Source organism: Chelonia mydas, chromosome 8 (assembly GCF_015237465.2).
Source record: "Chelonia mydas isolate rCheMyd1 chromosome 8, rCheMyd1.pri.v2, whole genome shotgun sequence".
Taxonomy (NCBI): Eukaryota; Metazoa; Chordata; order Testudines; family Cheloniidae; genus Chelonia; species Chelonia mydas.
This window is the reverse complement of record NC_057854.1, coordinates 68,879,520-68,901,220: the sequence shown is the minus strand read 5'-3', so window position 1 is coordinate 68,901,220 and position 21,701 is coordinate 68,879,520. Positions and strand designations below refer to the sequence as shown.

The 21,701-nt window shown below is 39.7% G+C and overlaps 1 protein-coding gene across 9 annotated transcripts in view; it reads left to right on the top strand.

The window, feature by feature from the left end:
• LOC102931241 (uncharacterized oxidoreductase ZK1290.5) overlaps positions 1–21,701 on the top strand; it is a 76,605-nt gene that overhangs the window by 48,942 nt on the left and 5,962 nt on the right. For 2 of the 9 annotated variants that reach the window (XM_037906379.2, XM_037906378.2), the window contains exons 4-6: positions 6,254–6,345; positions 12,326–12,508; positions 13,091–13,150. In XM_037906379.2, the coding sequence (XP_037762307.1) occupies positions 6,254–6,345; positions 12,326–12,508; positions 13,091–13,150 (335 nt within the window). Of the gene's footprint in view, positions 1–6,253; positions 6,346–12,325; positions 12,509–13,090; positions 13,151–15,060; positions 19,654–21,701 lie in introns of all 9 variants that reach the window. The other 7 variants (XR_005226440.2, XR_005226439.2, XR_005226443.2 and 4 more) reach the window with 7 other exon arrangements.

Genomic DNA, 21,701 nt, shown 5'->3' with positions numbered 1-21,701 from the left:
GCTCTGTACATTTTGAGGAACTGAAAGAATTAATGTACGTCAAACACCTCAGCTTCTCACTAGTTTCTTTTGTGTTTCTTGCATTGAGGTGGTACCTTCCCACCTCTTCTGGGTACACGTAGCCCCAACCAGTGGTCTCTCACACTATGGATTGACCACCCCTTGATTTTCGGTCCATCATTTTCCACCTGATCCTTCATGGTTAGGACCTGATCCTACAAAGACTTAAGCGCGTGAGTAACTTTATATAAGATATTGCGTAAGTCTTTGCAGGATTTGAGCCATTGATGGGTTGGTACAACTGCTGTCTTCTCTGACCCAGATTCCCATGCTGATTGCCTACTCAAGCTAGTCAAAACTTGGAATTCCCATTCCATGGGAAATTCCAATATTTTGACATTTTTTTCATTTTGAATCGGAACAAAAAGTCATAATTTAGAAATTAACCGCCAAGCACAAATTCTGAAATATTTTGTTTCAGAAACATTGAAATGCCTTTGTCAGATGTTTAATTTTTATAATAGAACTTTGTTTTGATATCAGATTGTTTTTCACCTCATTGTTTTGATTTTTGTTATGATTTAGAATATAATAATGTAAATATTTTGACTTTCGTTATATATATAAAACATAAAAGTTAAAACAAAACATTCTGAGTATAGTGAAACAATACATTTTGCTCTTATTGAAATGAAGCATTTCAATAATTTCCTGTCAACAATTTTCATGAAAGTGATATGTTCCCACCAAGCTTTTTGATTTAATCAGAGGTTTCCATCAGAAACGTTTTGACCAGCTCTGTTGCCCACCTTGAGATGTTTCACTGGAAAGGTTAAATTCTGCCTCTTAAATATACTTGTGCAACCCTGTTGACTTCAGTGGGGCTAGTCAAGTGTAACTAAGGGCAAAGCTCAGTCAAACTGAGGAGCTCTAGAAAAATCTCTCTAGCAGTGAAGTTGATGAGACTGGAACAGCCTTCCAAGGGAAGTTATAGAATTCTTATTGCTTGAGATATTTGAAACTGGAGTGGACAAAACACTTGAAAATATACACCAGGACATCCTGGGAGTTTGTTCTGGGGATGGACTAGAGGATCTCACAAGTCTTTTTCATATTTGGCTTCTATGATACTGAGTTTCATTGTACTATAGCTTCAAATAAATGCTTTCATTTGCAAAAGAGAAACCACAAAAGAAAGGTTTTTAAATCCTTCACAGACAACAATAGTGTATAGTATTTTGGTGTCCCCTTTGTGTTTAAACTGAAAACGTTTTTCAGACTTCTTTGGCATAATGATTTATTGGTATTGATGCTGCAGGATTGTTTGTCACCAGAGGACTAAAGCTAGGGATTGACCCCTTCTGGCAGATTAAATACAAATTATGCAAACTGCTGTGGTGTGGGTCATAACCTAATTAATGTTACACATCTTGAGCAGATGATCATTTCTCTAAATGAGAGCTATCTAGCAGTCTAGTTGAAAACAAAAGTCATGTTAGAAAAAATGATGGTACAAGGTTTTACTGCTTTACAGTGTATCCACTTGTCCTACTTGAATATGTAAAAGCTACATAATTGCAGAGTTTGGTTATGGTTGAAGAAGTATCAGCATTTCCACTACATAGGCCATTTTACAGGGATATACAAATTAGCACCATAATGTAACTTGATTTACAAAATTTCAGTATAGTAGTATGTAATTGGATTTGCTTTAACATAATTAAGTAATGGATATACTAATTCTGGATAATTTATTGAAGTCATGTAATTCAAAATCAGTCAGACTTTTACTCTGCTAGTGGATTATGATTTTTTGGTATTTAAAATATTGTGTGTGTGTGTGTGTAAAATGAGATAGCTACGTAGCAAAATTTCCTCACACATTTCCATTAACTTTATTTTAAATTCTAAATCAAGGTAAATTCTTCCCTTAATGTATTCCTGAATCCCATTAGTATTAATGACAGCTATATATGTGCACTGAGTGGCAAGTATACCTCTGTGGGGCTCAATTCCATGGCTGTTCCACATGCACAGCTCCCACTGAAGTCAAGACAATGGCAGCTCCAGACATGGATCGGCTGAAAATCAGGCCATTAGTCAGTAATTACCTTAGTATCAGTTGTGTGAAATTGCCTGATGAAGTATTTTCTGGAGAGACCAGAATAGCTTTTGTTTTCTTTCTTCTTTTGAAATGAAGATAGTGCTCAGAAGAGATGCTGGCTTAACAGAAGTAGTGACTGGAGTCCTTTGATTATTCACAGGGTAGGCCCATCCAGGGTAACGGCAGTGTGAGCCCAGTAACGTGCCTGACTCGGAGGTTATTTAGTGTGTGCATAGTCTTCTAGCTAAGCGATGGTATCCTCAGTGGCGTGATGCAGTTCTTCTAGGCCACCACTGAACCTAGTCAGAAGACATTCATCAACAATGTGCGTCATCGTCTGTGTTGTGCTGCAGCTGCACAAAGGGCTGTCATGAAGGCCCCAGCAGTACTGGTTGGCTGCACAGAGACCGTGCCCGGTCCAGAACCTGTTCAACAGGGACCATTGATGACGGGGCAGGTCAAAACTAGGCGGGCAAATTGTGGGGTCGGCGATGAGGGACTGGTTGGGGATTATAGCAGATATCCATTCCTCTCACCAGAGTGTTTCCACCCTAACATCCTGGCGTGGCAGATGAGACCATAATGGGCAACGTGACAGCAAACGTGCAGCTGGTGTTTTAAAAGGGTCATTGTGCAGCAGCAGGCTTAAGTTGGCACATACTTTCTCCAGTAACTCTCGTCTGGTATGAGGAGGAACAGTATTGCTCAGAACTGGAAGCCGTGGGAGTGGAGTCAGACGCAGGGTGCCAGAGATGATACTCATGGCAACATGTAACTGCGTATCCATCAGTTTGGTGTGTGACGATTGACTCCAAACTGGTGCACAGTACTACGTAACCGAATATGAGGTGGCAAGAGCTGACGTCCGCAAAGTTGGCGCACAAACACACCATGACAAACCTGCCAGTTTGCTAAGAAGATTATTACGTGTCTTAACTTTAGCTGCTGTCTTCAGGTGGGCATGGTAACTCAGTGTGCAGTCTAAGGTCATACCTAGATAGACCGGTTCTACTTCATGCTTCACCTTCTGACCATTCAGATAAACATTCAACTCTCGGGTTGCACTGGTGTGATGAAGATGGAACAAACTGGAGACTGTTTTTATGATGCTTGACTAGAGGCACCAAGTCTTACAGTAGTCAGCTAACTTTGTCTTGTCTCGGTTTAAGATGACATCAAGCTCGTGAAACATCTGGATCAGGGTACTGCAACAGATGCCGTCTGCATTAATGAACTTTCGTGACTCCGTTGTTGGCCAGTCATTGATGTAAAAGTTGAACAGGGCTGGAGAAAGCACAGAACCCTGGGGTAACCCATTGCTCTGTCATCTCCAAGTACTTGTCTTCTCCCCCATATGGACTCTGAACTGCCTATCATGGGAACAGTTCAATGACGCCTGTGACCCAAGGTAGCAGGAGCCGTGATACTTTCACGAACAGGCAGTGGATCAGCATCCTCGTCACACCACCCACCAGTACCTGACAGCAGTTGGGGAAGCTAATGCTCCAATCAGCAAGCCGAATTCTGCAAGCACCAGCTCAATGAATCCCAGCACTATCGTCACCGAGAAATCCACTGTGCAGCCCAGTGACTTCTGTGTCGTTGGTCCAACTCTGTGCGTGTTACAACTTAATGTGGAGGGTTTGTTGGTTGCCAAGCATGATTTACTTGGCATTCTTGCTCATCAACATATTATCAACATCATTTGCTTGCAAGAGACACACGTAGCAACTGCCGAAGCCAGGCGTTACAGTATCAGAAGTACAGCCGAGCCACATACATTCAATCTGATATTGCAGATGCCATTCAGCTAATGTCTGCTGAATTCTGTGACACCATCCAGGTTGGTGGTTTCTGGCTGGCAAATATTTAGAAGCCTCTAAGAGTCAGCTGGAACCAAAAGGTTCTACCAAGCCTGCCACACCCAGCTGTCTACGTCGGAGATTTCAACAGCCATCACACAAACTTGGAGGGGAAAGGAAAACTCTCTCCACACATTCAGTCCTTGGTCTCTCCAACTACCAGTGAAGAAGCTAGTTGTGGTGATGTATTTTGTTATATAAATCCCAGTCTATAAAGAACTGGATGCAATTCACTTCAGAAACCCCATTAAAGAGCTGACAGATAGTAATGACTTTTAGTCATTACTGACCTAGCCCTAAAGGGTTAAAGAAGTTCGTTTCATAAATTCCAAATTCACACGAATGTGAAAAGAGAAATGCAAACATTAGAAGAACTGGAAGGCTCAGGAGATTGGTAAAAAGTTCATAGAAACTTTCAGCTCTAAAGTTGCCAGCTCTAATCCACTAAGGTCAGTAACAAGTGAAAGTGTTAACATCTGATGGCGAACCAGCAGGATGGATAAAAATCAATGTTTTTTAAAAAAAAATTTAAAAATTGGACTTTTTTATTAAGATCAGATTTTTTTATTTAAATCGGATTTTTTATAGGTTTTTTCCTCAAAAATAATTTTATCTGAAGATAGTTTTAATTAAGATACATTATAACTCAAAGATATCTCATCATGGAATAGGGATTATAAATTCTAATTCTATAATATGAGGCAATATATTCATGTAATGTTTAAGAAAAATTTGATAAATGAATTCCAATAGTTCATGGATTAGGGACCCAATCTTATGCGGTTCCAGGGGCTTCTGTATAGATTATTTAGGTTAATCTTTCTATCTACCCAATGGGGCTCAGTGCTCAGTGTAGAAGATACCATCAGAGATGCTTAGTTTTGCAGTTCTCAGACTGTGGATTTGTGTCTCCAAGATAACATGCTTTTAAATATATAATGTTTTAAAATAAATGTTTTAAAATAAATATATAATATAATATATAGAGGTGAGAAATAGTTAAATAAAACAATTTAAATGTCTGTCTGGTGATGTTCTCTTCCTAATGCAGCATGGCAAGAAAATCCTCCAAATATTAATGATTAACCTGTTGAACTGGAGATAGTTCACCTCCCAATGACTTCATAAATATCTGCTTCAGTTACCTTTGGTAAATGAAATAACCGAACAATCATTCATTTTCTGATATAGCTGTAAAACTAATCTGACAAGTTTTCAAAATAAATCACTTTAAAAATGTATAGTGTGTACCTTCTAAAAATGAAACCTACATCTATCTCTGAATTTTGAAGAATATGTATTAATGTTATAACAACCAACCAGAATGCACTTTTATGTAGAAATCCATGATTAAATTGTCTTCCTGACTAGTGATTTAAAGAATTATTAGCCCAGTCTACATCACAAAAACCATCACCGCAATTGACATCCTGTATTAACAGTCTCAACAGAGACTCCAAAGACTGACCCCTTCCCCCCCAGGACTGGTCAGGCCCCCCCGAGACTGGTCAGGGTTGTTGCATGGTAGTGTTGGGAAGTGTGCTATGTCATTTCCATAGGTAAAAGAGGACATTTGACTCCCCAGGGTTATCAGTCAGCACTGAATTTGCACACACACACTCGTTTTAAATTTTGTTAATATATTTTAAATGTACACTAACAGAAGCCAAGAAATCCAGTGTTAATGCAGACACTCTACTCGATCCTCTGAGTTTCCGGACTTTTTCATACATTTCATTTTTAAGTGTAGTTTTTTTATACTGAATTTCATATAAACTTTTGTCACAGTATCAACCTACCTTAAATATAAGTAGTGGGCAGTTCGTTTAGACTGTGTGTCCTTGTGTTTTATTACTCATTACCTATTAGTCTTCTACAAATGTTCCGCTTTTCTTTAGTTTTGGCAAGCTGCTAAGAACACCATTTCCTTCCTTTCATTCTGGTGAAGTCCAATTGTTGTTTGCTTATACTACATTAGCGTTTCCCAGAATTTAGCCTGGAGTTTTTATACACTGGGGAGCCTCCTGTGTGTTTAGATTATAAAACACTTTTGTAATAGAACTCTGATAGTACCATGCTTTCAGATAATACTGTCAAACTGGATTTCAACATTGGTTTGTCTGTCACTCTCTGCAGTATTCTGTTATGCAGATGTTAGTGAATAATCATTTTGTCCCCTCAGAAGCTATATTCTCAAGTTGTTCCCCACCTCCCCAAACTTAGAGCACTTTTTCCTCTTCTAGAGTACTGTACAATGCCTTACTTTATTTCCTTTTCCTTTTATTAGGTATATGTCGGTCTATTGGTGTAAGCAATTTTCTCATTAATCATTTGGAGCAACTTAAGGAAGATTGTAAGATAACCCCACATGTTAATCAGGTGAGTGTGTATGCAATACATTTAAGACATCTGTTTTAGAGTAAACCCCATCACCCAAAAAACGTTAATTATCCAGTCCCTTTCAACAAATCCAAATGTCAAAATTAATGTTAGACCAGAAAAAAACAAAAAAAAAAAAAGAAAAAAAACACAACTTTAAAATAATTTCCCCACATGGTCAGCTGTCTTCTTACCAGACCTGTTTGTGACTGATGTTGTGGCCAATGGCTCGATTTTAGATGATGATAGTTTGCAAATCAACAACGTTCAACTAGATACTGAGTATCAAATCACCATCATAGCAACAAGATACTTGAGGATGTACTGGCACATTTATGTACTGCTTTTTAAAAAGTAGAGACCTAACTCCCTTAGGCAACACTGAAAATCCTGATGACAGTATACAGTTGTTACATTTTAAAGATTCTTTTGGTTTGCAACTCATTACTCTTTCTGTTCCCCAGTATGGGCTAGATTCTGCTATCCTTCCTCATGTTGTGCAAGACTTTATTCCATATGTACTCGCATTCATTTCAATGGACTACAAAGGTGAATAAGGGTGGCAGAATTTGGTCCTTAACAACTAAGAAATATGTAAAACCAGTTGTGGTGGTGCAGCTGCCCCACACAGGTAGCATAGAGTTGAGAGGGGGCAAAGCCTCTCTGCATATTGCAGTCTGAGATATATATGGGGAATGGACTCTCTGGATCCATCGGGACAGGAGCTGTCTATGAAGCCCCAGTATCCCCTCTCCGTGACAGTATGGCTTATACAAAAACCATGCTGACTTTGGGTTCCCTGGTGATTTAACTAATAGCAACGGTGGAGGATTTCATTCAGCTGCAAGCTCCTTTATTAAATCCCTGCCAGGTTTCCACACACAAATCCAAGGGCTCAGTAAAGAGCAGTGCCAGAGAACAGCAGGACTTGCTCCATCAACATATGATTGGTAGTCTTCGCCTGAGAAAGCTCTAGGACTAGAATAGCAGGGGTGTTGCAGGTCAGGAAATAGGAGTTATTAGTAGAGGAGAAGCTTGCACAGTGGTCACTCTCCCTGTGCCTCCTCTAGCCAAAGCTTATTTGTCCCTCACTGTCAGTAGCACCAAAAAATCATCCATAAATGTTTGAAAAGAAAAAAATGCTTAGGGCTGAATTTAAAAAAAAAACTGTAAAGAAATTACCTGCTCTAGCCAGCCATGCAGCTGAATATCACGAATTCCCAGAACTCAGCTCATGACGTCTGGGATTCTCTAATCAATGGATGATACGGTGTTCATTGTCTCCAGAAGAAAGGCAACATTAGCCCTGTATCCAGTTCATCAAGTTGGTGGGTGACATACCAGCATACCATACTTGTTCTAAATATTTGTGAAATAACCTTGAACTGTGTAACTCTGAAGCCTTAAAAGACCAAAGGACAGATTCTGCTTGCAGTTTTATTGATCTAAATGTGGACTACATCATCTGAAGCCAGTAGCTATTCCAGATTTACTCTGGTGTAACTGGGAGTAGAATTTGGTCCTGAATTAGAAAATTAGTCACTTTTTTATTTAATTTCTCGTAACATATTATATTGATCACACTTACCCAGTAGGAATCTAACTTAAATATCCAATTCCTACTTTTATTTAATTTTACTACAGTGTTATTAATTAAATAATGCATCCTTAGAATACTGCATCTGAAGGTTTTATCATTTCACCGACTAGGAGTACTTTTTGTGAGACACTGCACTAGAGTTAATAAGTGTTTAATAACTAGTATAAAATCATTCCTGCCCCTCAAGTGATCACTTATTGCCTCTCTAAATGTTTTTAGTGTAGTGCTGTCTGGTAAGTAACAAAAACGGTAGATATGCTGTGGATTGTGTTAAACAGTATTTTGCAAGGAACTGCTGGCTCATTCTTTTTCTTGTCACATTCTGTGTAACAAACAATGGAAATATTTTTCTAGTCTGTTCAGGTGTAAGCCAACGAATAAAACAGTGACCTGAACACTGGCCATATAAATATAAACATTAAATACAAAAGCCACTCAAAGGTTAAGAAACATCAAAGATTGAAGAAATGGATGTGTCTGTTGTTTGAACCTTGTCCACAGTCCGCACAGTAATTTAGATCATAGCATTTTTAGGCTGACTCAGCCCAGCCTTCAAGGGGCAGGGTTTTTCTTAGCATGTATTGAACAAATGCCAGCCTATTGTTGTCTGAAAGACAACATGTACTAAAGATGAGAAACAGGAAATGTTCATTTGTCCTTCTTATGGTGGAAGAATTTTTCCAGATTCCGCATGTTGATGTAATTGTTCTAAACAATATTTTTTCTCAAAATACGGAAGAGCTAGATCATTGGAACAACAGTGACGACTGTTTGATTTGAAGTCATGTCACATGATTATATAGTGGCTGTGTAAGGGAAAACTACACTCAATTTGATATGAATGCACAGGGAGGCGTTTTTAGTTTGGTTTGGTTTTTTTACAATTCACTAGTTGTGAAATGTTTTTCAAAATAACATTTGTTGTAGAATCATAGGACTGGAAGGGACCTCGAGAGATCATCTAGTTCCCCTGTACTCATGTCAGGACTAAGTATTATCTAGACCATCCCTGACACGTATTTGTTTAACCCTGCTCTTAAAAATCTCCAACAATGGAGATTCTACAACCTCCCATGGCAATTTATTCCAGTGCTTAACCACCCTGACAGGAAGTTTTTCCTAATGTCAAACCTAAACCTCCCTTGCTGCAATTTAAGCCCATTGCTTCTTATGACGTTATCCTCAGACGTTAAGGACAACAATTTTTCTCCCTCCTCTTTGTAACAATCTTTTATGTATTTGAAACATATAGTCTTCCCTTCTCCAGACTAAATAAATCCATTTTTTAAAAAATCTTCCCTCATAGATCATGATTTCTAGACCTTTAATTATTTTTCTTGCTCTTCTCTGGATTTTCTCCAGAATTGTCCACATCTTTCCTGAAATGTGGCACCCTGAACTGGACACAATACTCCATTTTAGGCCTAATCAGCACAGAGTAGAGCGGAAGAATTACATTTTGTCTTGCTTACAACAGTCCTGCTAATGCATCCCAGAATGATGTTTGCTTTTTTTGCAAGAGTGTTACACTGTTGACTCATATTTAGCTTGTGACCCACCAGGACCCCCAGATTCCTTTCTGCAATCCTCCTTCCCAGTGAATCATTTCCCATTTTGTATGTGTGCAGCTGATTGTTCCTTCCTAAGTGGAATACTTTGCATTTGTCCTTATTGAATTTCATCCTATTTACTTCAGACCATTTCTCCAGTTTTCCAGATCATTTTGAATTTTAATCCTATCCTCCAAAGCACTTGCAACCCCACCCATCTTGGTATCATCTGCAAGGTTTATAAGTGTATTCTCTATGCCATTATCCAAATAATTTATGAAGATATTGATCAGAACTGGACCCAGGACCAATCCCTACAGGACCCCACTCAGTATGTCCTTCCAGCTTGATTGTGAACCACTGTTCCTTGACTTTAGCAAAGCTTTTGACACGGTCTCCCACAGTATTCATGCCAGCAAGTTAAAGAAGTATGGGCTGGATGAATAGACTATAAGGTGGATAGAAAGTTGGCTAGATTGTCGGGCTCAGCGGGTAGTGATCAATGGCTCCATGTCTGTTTGGCAGCTGGTATCAAGTGGAGTGCCCCAAGGGTCGGTCCTCGGGCCAGTTTTGTTCAATATCTTCATAAATGATCTGGAGGATGGTGTGGATTGCACCCTCAGCAAGTTTGCAGATGACACTAAATTGGGAGGAGAGGTAGATAGCTGGAGGGTAGGGATAGGATACAGAGGGCCCTAGACAAATTAGAGGATTGGGCCAAAAGAAATCTGATGACGTTCAACAAGGACAAGTGCAGAGTCCTGCACTTAGGATGGAAGAATCCCATGGACCGCTACAGACTAGGGACCGAATGGCTCGGCAGCAGTTCTGCAGAAAAGGACCTAGGGGTGACAGTGGACGAGAAGCTGGATATGAGTCAACAGTGGGCCCTTGTTGCCAAGAAGGCCAGTGGCATTTTGGGATGTATAAGTAGGGGCATTGCCAGCAGATCGAGGGACATGATCGTTCCCCTCTATTCAACATTGGTGAGGCCTCATCTGGAGTACTGTGTCCAGTTTTGGGCCCCACACTACAAGAAGGATGTGGAAAAATTGGAAAGAGTCCAGCGGAGGGCAACAAAAATGATTAGGGGACTGGAACACATGAGTTATGAGGAGAGGCTGAGGAAACTGGGATTGTTTAGTCTATGGAAGAGAAGAATGAGAGAGGATTTGATAGCTGCTTTCAAATACCTGAAAGGGGGTTCCAAAGAGGATGGATCTAGACTGTTCTCAGTGGTTGCTGATGACAGAACAAGGAGTAATGGTCTCAAGTTGCAGTGGGGGAGGTTTAGGTTGGATATTAGGAAAAACTTTTTCACTAGGAGGGTGGTGAAACACTGGAATGTGTTACCTAGGGAGGTGGTGGAATCTCCTTCCTTAGATATTTTTAAGGTCAGGCTTGACAAAGCCCTGGCTGGGATGATTTAGTTGGTCCTGCTTTGAGCAGGGGGTTGGATTAGATTTCCTCCTGAGGTCCCTTCCAACCCTGATATTCTATGATTCTATGATAACTACTCTCTGGGAACGGTTTTCCAACCAGTTATCCACCTACCTTACAGTAGCTCCATCTCATCTAGGATATATTTCCCTAGTTTGTTTATGAGAAGGTCAGGCAAGACAGTATCAAAAGCCTTACTAAAGTCAAGATATACCACATCTAGTGGTGCCCCCTATCCACAAGGCTTGTTACGTTGTCAAAGAAAGCTATTAGGTTGGTTTGACACTATTTGTTCTTGACAAATCCATGCTGACTGTTATCACCTTATTATCTTCTAGGTGTTTGCAAATTGATTGCTTAATTATTTGCTCCATTATCTTTCCAGGTAGTGAAGTTAAGCTGATTGGTCTGTAATTCCTTGGGTTGTCCTTATTTCCCTTTTTAGAGATGGGCACTCTGTTGCCCTTTTCCAGTCCTCTGGAATCTCTCCTGTCTTCCATGACTTTTCAAAGATGAACTTTATAGGGATGAACCTTCAAATGTTCAGTTTGTCTAGGTGGGCAGCAAAATGTTTGATTGTTTATCCAAGGGTTTCTTCTCTTTCCTTAACCCTTCATCCTCCCCTTCCTTTATACCACTGTCTCTCAGCTACTTCCTCTCTTCAGCAGCCACTTACGGGTTATTGGCAATCTTTATCCCCAGGCTGGGCACCCTGAAAACCTAGTCTCAGCACTTCTCCTTGTTATCCACCACCTTCTCTCTCTGACACCTCATTAACATATAATATAGGATTTTCCTATGCACCAGCAATTTCAGTGCTCATTGCATTTACTCTGACGTTCCAAGCCGTGGTGCTAGGTATTCACTTTTGATCAGAGACTTCTGTGCTCCCCTCAGTTGTGTGTCATCAAAAAGAGGATTAAAAGTGTGGAAATGAGGCAAGGAGGTGGAATGGGGGAAAGCAAAAGGGGCTTTAAGTCACTATGCCTAGATCTGGGGCTCTTCCCTTCTGTGTTACCATTTGTACGCCTCCTCAGGAATACTGTGCAATATCAGTTCCATGTGAACAGGAGTGCAACTCCAGTTGCAGCATGGGGAAGCAGCTGCTTTATATGGCATGGTCACAAGGGAAAGGGCCTTAATATATTCAAGAAAATTGCTGTGTAAGTTAATGTAGTGGGTTTGTGCATTAATGCCCTCTTACTGTCTTCTAAAGATGATGGAAGGCTATATATACATTTTACAGCAGTACTGTGATTCCACTCATGGTCATTCTATTATATTTTAAAAAAAAGAAAGGTCAATCATATTTTACTATCAAAGAGAAAACTGTCTTTTAAATATATTCTAATCAAAGTTTTTACTTAGATTTTCTGCTTACTTATCAAAGGTTGAATATCACCCTTTCCAAAGGCCCCAAGAGCTGGTGGATTATTGTAGAAGTAGAAACATTGTTTTTGAAGGCTACTGCCCATTAGCCAAAGGCGAAGCTCTTACTCATCCTAATATAATTCAGCTGGCAAAGAAATATGGCAAAACCCCTGCACAGATCTGTATACGCTGGAGCATACAGGTAAGAGAGGGCAGCAAGATAATGGTGCCTACTTAGAGAGGTAACTGTAAAGGAACAGTTCTGTTCAGATAATATATTTGTTGTGCATCAAACCAAAATATATACAGAAAATTGTGATTTTACCTCTGATCTTCTGCTGCTGTCGTCCCATGAACTAAGTGCTTATATTGGGTAGTGGTAATATACTAGGCTGTCCATGACAGTATCTTTACCATGGAAATAATCTTTGGTTTCAGCAAAATAAAAGGAAATACAAATGAAAAGAGTTATTTTTCCAATATAAATGCTACAGTCAGTGAGTTTAATCATTCTCTTCCTTTCTCTCAACTAACCAGTGAATATGAATTAATGTTTGATACTGAACAGAAAACCGTGTGAAGTGTGTTAGAATTGTATATAGTGTATGTAACTGTGATTATAAATAGTGCTGCACAGAAATTCCAGTGAAGTTGAATAGTAGAATCAAAACCTGAGAAGGAAATTTAGGTTCAGCTATTGCTCCAAGAGATGTTTTGAAAAGTGATTCTGTTTTTGTTTTAAATAACTTTTATTTTTAATTATGAAAATGATTACATTTTTCAGAATGGGATTGTCACTATTCCAAAATCTACAAAAATAGAAAGGATACGGGAAAACTGTGAGGTAAGATCTGGTTTACTGGCTTCGTATGACTAATGCCCAAATTATTTTAGATAAAATGTTTCGGGTCTGACTCTCTACTGTGCTATACCAATCTTATGTCAGTGCAATTCCATTAAAATCAGTTCAACTACTGCAACATAAAATTGTTGTAAGACAGTGGAAAAATCAGCTCTCTGATGTGCACAAATGTAAGAAATCAATTGGAAGACATAATTACGTATAAAACACATTGTCTGATGACCCACTGCATCTAAACAATTTGATCAAGGAATAACAATAAAGTTTTGAGTTTTGTTTCATTATTATTATTTATTTGTATTTATTATTAGGTTTATGGTAGCACCCAGAGGCTCCAACCAGGCTCAGTGCCCCATTGTGCTAGGCACATAGGAAGACAGTGGGAGGAGTTCACTGTAGTACTGAGACCCACCTTTGAGCAGTGCAAAGGGGGCTGCAAAGGCTATCTTAGGGATATCCCAGGTTCAGGAAACCGTGTGTGTGGAAGCTGCAGAGCTGGCATAGCTGCCTCCCTCCCACCCCCACCCTCCCAATCCTTCTGCAGGAGGTCCCAGCACAGAGCAGGTGGTGTTGGAACCAAAGGGGGACTGACATCATCTCAGCTTGTGACATCCAGTGTTTGTTTTATACAGAATTCTGTCTTGTAATTGATTCTTCCTTTTCCTTCATGTCAGTGTTTCAACACGTAAATTGTGGGCTGAAGTCCTTCCATCTATCCTCCCCCAGGAACCATTTTTAATAATATGCGTCAGCTGGTGCTTTACAAAAGCTAGAAGTTTTCAGAAATAAATTTTAGCCTTGCTCCTAAAGATCTCTCTGGCAGAGACTGGTTAGCAGAAAAGAGGATGAACGTTACCAGAGCAAGGGAATCAATTCCCCTTCAGTCACAACACTGGGTGTGTGTACATATAAATTAGTCACATGCACCACTTTGTCACATTTAACTTTCTATTAAGTAATTTTTAAATGTAATTTACTACATCTGTCTTGCTTTTGTTTTTCTTATTTTTTTTGTCTCTTCATTCACTCCACATTTTGGCCCAGCTCCCCCCAACCATGATTGATCCGCGTTCTGCACAGTGGAATGAGAAAGAAGCAAAGACAGCCTTAAGCCAGCAGTCCATATCTTCAGTCCTAGGGGGGTCCCCTGTTTAAGTTTAAGTAGGCTGAGGACTGAGTTTATGGCTACCAGGGATCATTCCAGCAGCCAAAGATTGCAGGATGAGGGAGGAGTTTGCCTGGCAGCAGCTCATTCCACTGTGTGTTACGGAGCTCTGGTGAGCACTGAGTGGGCCATAGGGGAAGTCCAGCTCTGAGGCAATGACACACTTTGCTAGTAGATCACAATGTATATCCTCCTCCCCAAGAGTACTGACAAGATATACGTACTTTGGAATCCGTGTAAAGCTTTTGGTTTGCTGGCTTGACTAAAGCACCAGTACTTTTTAGGGACTCTCTGTGGGAAGGGGCTGCGACTCCCTGGACCTAGTGTCTGTATGTGACAGAGAAGTGATGAGCTTAGGCTTGCAGAGGGATAGCAGTCAGGTTATTCACTTATCTTTCCTGATGGCCATATGGAGTGCTGTCACAAGCAGCTTTCATGTTACCTTTTTGTTATCTTGCTGCCTCTTCTGGGGAATAGTGTAGCAAAGTTTAAATGTAAATAGCAGTCACAAGAAAGGGGAAAGGGCCTAAGAAAGCTTCTCAGGCCCACTTTACTAGAGTTCTGTTCCTGTGAACTCTAGTAAAGAAAAGGAAAACAGAAAAGGAATCATTCTGAGGGCAGAGGAAGTATAAAAGCCTGCTACAGAATTAAATCTGGGTTTAAATAATAGGAAGTGTCCAGCTTTGTCACTGTATCCATTACATTAACCACATATGCATTCCCATAGGTGTTTGATTTTATACTAGCAGAAGATGATGTTGCAATTATAAATGGAATGCATGATGGGCAGCATGTTTCCTGGGACCCAAGCTCTATTGTGTAAATTGCAAGGTTTGAGCTTTTTTTCTTGCGTCAGTGATCAGCCATCCACACACTTCAATTTAAATTTGTAGTCTCATAGTAGAATGTAATTGTTATGTTGATGGCTATCAGTAGTTATAACTGATTTAAAATCTGTAACATACAAAAGGAACATTTTCTTATGATAATATTGTCAAACAGATGTGAAAAATTTCAGTCTAAAATATTGCTCTATTGGTAAATTGCATATGATTTATATTGTACTTAGTGTTTTGTGCTCTTTGGGCCTGATCTGAAGTTCATGGAAAGTCTCCCACTGATTTCATTAGGCTTTGAACAGGACCATTTATACGGAAAATATTAGGCTACACCTCTTCTTTAGAAATGAAAGGAAAGTGGTATTAAGAAACACATGATTCAGTGCAAAATGACTTGTCAGGTGACTTTTCAGGTGACTTGTTAGGCAGATGGTTAGAAGTGTGAAGGAGAGAATGCTGGGTGAGAGTTAAAAAAACAAGCTGTATTATTATTTGTTATTACAGTAGTGCCTAGGAGCCCCAGTCATGGACCAGGGCCCCTCACTATGCTAACACAGAACAAAAGAGACAGTCCCAGCCCCGGAGAATTTACAATCTAAGAAGTAGTGTGGAAACAGAATTAGAAAACAGAACACAGAACAAAAAATGTACAAGTTAAACTACTCCTGAGGCAGATCTACTGTGGGAATCTTAGTCGTGTGAGGGAGAGCAATGAAGGAATGACCAATGCCAGGCATAGACTCCTATAGGAAATAGGGATATACATATTGACACCATTGCAAATATAGGGTTTGATCCTGCTGTCCTTATTCATGTGAGTGTCCATTCAGTAGTTTTATCTGTGTGCATATAGCAAGAAAGATTCAACTCACAATGAAATTAAATAAAAAATGTACATACACACTCTCCAGCCATTACACAAAAGGTACATCACATCACCTTATTTTCACACCCCTTGAGCCAGTTCTCTATGGCTCACTTCTGCACTGGCTTGAACATCCTTAGGGTCAATCAGGCTGGTGCACAGCTATGTGTGTGGGATCAAGAGATCAGGATACCTCATAACACAGGGTCCAGATTTGGCCCATAATATTTAAAGCACAGCCGCAATCATTGTCAATAAACAGCAAAAATGCATATGTCTGTTTCTTTCCTTTGCTTTTTTTAGTAACTGAAATTTGATACAGGAGTTTGTTTTGTTTGTTTGTAACCAGCTAATCCACTTAGCAGAAACAGGACAGATCTAATATCTGCCTAATTTCTCTTTTCTTATTCATATTGCAGCCATGAGTGTTTTGTGCAGCAAGAATTAGTTTAATTTTCTCTTTGGTGCAGTCATTCAGGAAATCTCATTCACAGCACATACTGTTCCTTTGATTTTTTTGCTAAAAATGTGTACATACCGTTTACAGATATATTTTGGGAAATATATTTGCAAGCTCTTATAAACAGAGCATTCAGCGTATAATCACGTTGGTCTGATATTTTAGGAGTTCCTGTGTCTAGAAAGGTATGGAAAATCTGACTATGATTTACATTGTGTTTAGACTTCCTGAGGCAGTTTTCCCACTGCCACTCAGTTTTAGTTATATCATGAAACAAAGCTCCTTGGTTTTTATCAAGAACCAACTTATAGCAAAGCATGTGTTCTGGCCATGCATTGTTGTTTGTCCTTAAAGTTTAGTTTCTACACAGCTAATTGAAATATAGACACAGTTTTCTTCTTGGTTATAGCTCCTTCAGAACTATTGGCTAGTTCTGCAAACATTCAAGAGAAAAATATGCCGAGGCCTATCTCCGAAAGTACAATATCATTTGCCAGAATTTTAAAGTAAAGCTTACTGGGCCAAATGCTGCCCTCACTTACACCCGTACAGCTCTGTGTTCGAAGAAAGATTTTGAACCTTCCTAACAACGATTAAAGGCCAACTTTTCAAAAGTAGCCTCTAATTTGGCTGCCTCGGTTTCTAGATGCCCAAATTTAGATGCTTAGGAGCCTGATTTTCAGAGTTACTGAGATCTGCAAAGTAGGCTCTAGGCACATAAAATTTAGACATCCAAAATGAGAAGCCATTTTTTTTTTTAATTTGGGCCTATTAGTCATCTTCTAAGGAGGACAGGAATGAATTCAGTGGCAAAGTGAGCATGGGAGAGTTCTCTGAAAGAAAGCACAAATAAACATTTCTGCCAGTGAGCATCAACTAATGCACCTCTGAAAAGTCATTTTATAGAACAATAAGTTAGTATAATGGAATTCATTAAAGAGTATTCAAATTAAGCAATAAAACAAAACATATTGTGCACTAATAAGCTGTTAGTGCATTTATTGGGCCTCATATGCATTGAGAGACATAAGAGAACCACCCAAGTGAACCAATACCTCCTATTGCAAGGCTTTGCTTATCGTCACTGGGGAATATTTCAGAAACTACAGGAAATAGTTTGGAGTTTTACCAGTAGTTACTTTGAAAAAACAACCATCATGCCAAAATATTGCCTCTTTTTTCAAGCATAGTGATGCATAGGAAAAAAAATGTGCCAGATATAGAAGTCTTTGCTTAGTTACATTACTCCAGCAAAACTCCCATTGATGGAGTTTGTCAGAGTAAGGACCGAGGGAGCTTACTGGTCAACAGTTCTAGTTAGGCCAGAACAGGACCTATTTTTTGCTCTCATTCCCAGTGGTTTGTCTCACTGTTCTGAGCAGCTAGAACTAAGCCATGATTTCATTGTAGTGTCCTCTCCAGGCCCATTACAAGCTGCAGTGATCACTTCAGAGGCAAGCTTTCTTCCTGCTTCCTTGCTGTAGCTCACTATTCACTCTTCTGAGGCTGTTGTACATCTGACATAGCATCTACTTCTGCTCAAATCTGGGGTCAAGCAAGAGAGTCCACCATCAGCTTTCTCCCTGCCTCCAACAGCGATACCCAAATGGTTAGGTGGGTAGTGGAAAGAAGTTCCCCAGGACATGGGGACACATCATAGGACACGGCAAGTAACAAAAATTAAAATTACTATCCCTGAAAGAGTTAGAGGGGGGATTTCTTTGTGAATCTAAATACATTTTGTGACAGTCTCACTGTTTTCCCTGTAGGGATACAAATAGTCAGTTTACTTCTGGTTGAGTGGGTTTTATCACAGCTGAAAGGAACAAAAAGGTTTTTTACACCCCTAAACATTGAAGAGGGTGAGGAGGGTTGATCTCAGGTGTAGTACTTGAAACTGCTTTTAATTGATTTTTTTAAATGGACTAGATATCAAGGGTATGCCCATTTAATCAGCTGAACTAGTCACTAGACATTTTATTTCTACTGACAGGTTTCAGAGTAACAGCCGTGTTAGTCTGTATTCACAAAAAGAAAAGGAGTACTTGTGGCACCTTAGAGACTAACCAATTTATTTGAGCATGAGCTTTTGCTCACGGAAGCTCATGCTCAAATAAATTGGTTAGTCTCTAAGGTGCCACAAGTACTCCTTTTCTTATTTCTACTGAGTGGCTTGAATAGTATTTAATACCAGCTAATTATAAAATCATGCCTTCTAAATTTAAAGGCTGGTTTATGTACAAAATGAAATCTCTTTTTGCTTGCAAGGAACATGTTCACAAGGCTTGGGTGTCAATTATCAGATAGAAATAGTATGTATGGGAAAGGCTCATTGCTAGTCCACTTCCTTTTAAGGAACAGTTACTGAAAGTAACTGTTTTACTTGGTAATTCTTATTTCTCTAACTACCCTTACACCTGGTTGTCCTGAGTGTAAGGATTTTTTTGGTTTTTGCCTGATCATTTTAAAGTCAAGTGCACAGTACTTTGAGCTAATGTAGGTTTCATAATGCTGTTACAAAGTTGACATGTTATCTTCCTTGCAGGCATGATGTGACATGTAGTTCTGCACGTTGTGCCATCACTAATCACCACCCATTGTTTCCTTTCGGAAGCACTAATTCCCGCAGTATCATAAGAATGGAATCCTGTTATCTCCTAGCTGCTGGGAATATAATGCATGTTACCACTGTAGCTTTCTTTCCCTTGTGAATTGTTTTCTCAAGCTTAATACTAAAATATTTAGTTTAATTTAAGAGCTTTGGGGCAAATTCTCTTTGTCTCTTTTGGCTTCAGTCATGTTGGACCATGAAAGAATTGGGTTCATTGGTTTCATATCTTACATTTTTGACTTTACAACTAACTTTATGCTGTTTAAAAAGGGAACTCTTGTCATTTTCTGCGCTTCTTTCAGCCTTTCTTGAATCAGAACTCCATATAGATGTATTTACACCAATATCCTAATATTCTTACAGTGTTCTTATTTCTTTAAAGTATTGTCCAACTAATCAGAAATGGTGGGGAAGGAAAAAAGGGCAAATGAGCTGTTAGTTTAAAGGCATCACTTGGCATTGCTTTCAAGATATGAGTAACTGTGTTTTGTGCTAGAAGCAGGTATACTCCGACTCAATTACCAAGAAAACAAGCAGCACTAAAGGTATGAAAACTGAAAGCCAACTCCACTTCTTGTTTCCTCTTATTACAATGCCCAAGAGGGCAGCGGTAGAGGATGCTTTTGCAGATTTTCTCAAAATGCATGTATATGCACACACACATTCAGAATTATGGTGTGCCTCTTTGATAAAGGATAAATGTCAGGGCTCAAATACACAAAAAGAATGGATGGAATGCAGTAAGACCAACTGTCTCCAGAGAGTAAACGCTTTCACCTTCATACAGACATAAATTAAGGCTTAGAAAATTGTTGCACATGATCACTGTAGTCCCCAGCCATGCCAATAGGAGCTGAAATAAAGATGAGGGCAGCACTTGTTATCCAATATTATGTATTGTGACAAAGTTCCTCCTCTACCTTGGTGGGTCTTGCGCTTATTGGCGGATTTTCTCGCCTTGGAGCTTCATGGCAGCCCTTAGTTTGGCCGTTTTCGTGAACCCACAGTCCAGGGCAACTCCTCCTGTGTCTGACCAGGAGTTGGGAGGTTTGGGGGGAACCCAGGACCACTCTCTACTCCGGGTTCCAGCCCAGGGCCCTGTGGAATGCAGCTGTCTAGAGTGCCTCCTGGAACAGCTGTGCGACACCTACAACTCCCTGGGCTACTTCCCCATGGCTTCCTCCCAACACATTCTTTATCCTCACCATAAGACCTTCCTCCTGGTGTCGGATAATGCTTGTACTCCTCAGCCCTCCAACAGTATGCGTTCTCACTCTTAGCTCATAGCACCTCTTGCTCCCCGCTCCTTACAAGTGCGCCACAAACTGAAGTGAGCTCCGTTTTAAACCCAGGTGCCCTGATTAGCCTGCCTTAATTGATTCTAGCAGCTTGTTGATTGGCTGCAGGTGTTCTAATCAGCTTGTCTGTCTTAATTGTCTCCAGAAGGTTCCTGATTGTTCTGGAACCTTCCCTGTTACCTTACCCAGGGGAAAGGGACCTACTTAACCTGGGGCTAATATATCTGCCTTCTATTACTCTCCTGTAGCCATCCGGCCCAACCCTGTCACAGTATATTATTAACACACTAAGCTATTAGAGCAGCCCCTTTAATTGGGGTTAAATTTGATTTAACCTGATTTGAAATACTGATGAATCAAGTACTGCATATGTAAGTCTAATCAACCATCTTTGCTAGAACACGCTGATCACTCAGGGAATGGAAACTAATTTGAAACAATAAATAAGGAAAGGAGAAAAATAAACAAAAATTGAAGGGGAAGGGCGAGGTAGCTGCCCAGTCAAGTAGCTTCCTGTCTGATCTTTTGAGAGTGGCTTTTTTTAACCTTTTCTTTTTATGCTTGTCTGTTTTCTTGGCAGCTTATATACTATGTGACTTAAAGGCATCTCAGACCCTTTAGTTGAGAAATACCTGTGGTCATTATGTTAAGTGCAGACACAAAGCATTTCTGACCAAGCTGCAGAAGTGATTGCATAAAATCAGAACTTCTATAACATCTCTCCCCACAGTCTAAACTTAAAGGTAGCTGTATTGCTTTTCTGAACAACATGTAATAAACAGGCTGTCATAATTATAAGTTCAAAAGCCCTCAATGTCAAGAAGTTAGAAATATATATTGCCACCCTTGTGCACTGTGGTAAACATCATCTCCTTTCCTTTTAAAGGTAGTTGGTTTCTGATAACATTAACACCACTCTCTCAAAGCACTGTACTAGAAGGACGCTGCTCTTGCTGACGTTAATTGGAGACAAAATGGTTAAATCTCCTCCTAGTGCTTTGAAGATCTGAGAAATAGGTCCCTGACTTCATTGTACACAATAGAAGTTAAAGATGGGTCAACCTAGTGGTAACATTTCGTGATACTGTTTGGTAGACTTGAACTTAATCCTTGCACACATTTCTCAACCTCCCTTGAGAATGCAATGCTTCTGAAGGGATATTTGAACTGTATTCCCTGTAATGAGCTCATGTGATATTTATGACATAAACATGACTTTACTCGCCATCTTTATTCAACAGCCACTTATCCATCCTCAGCACCAAACAGGAATAATTACAACTACTGCCAAACGA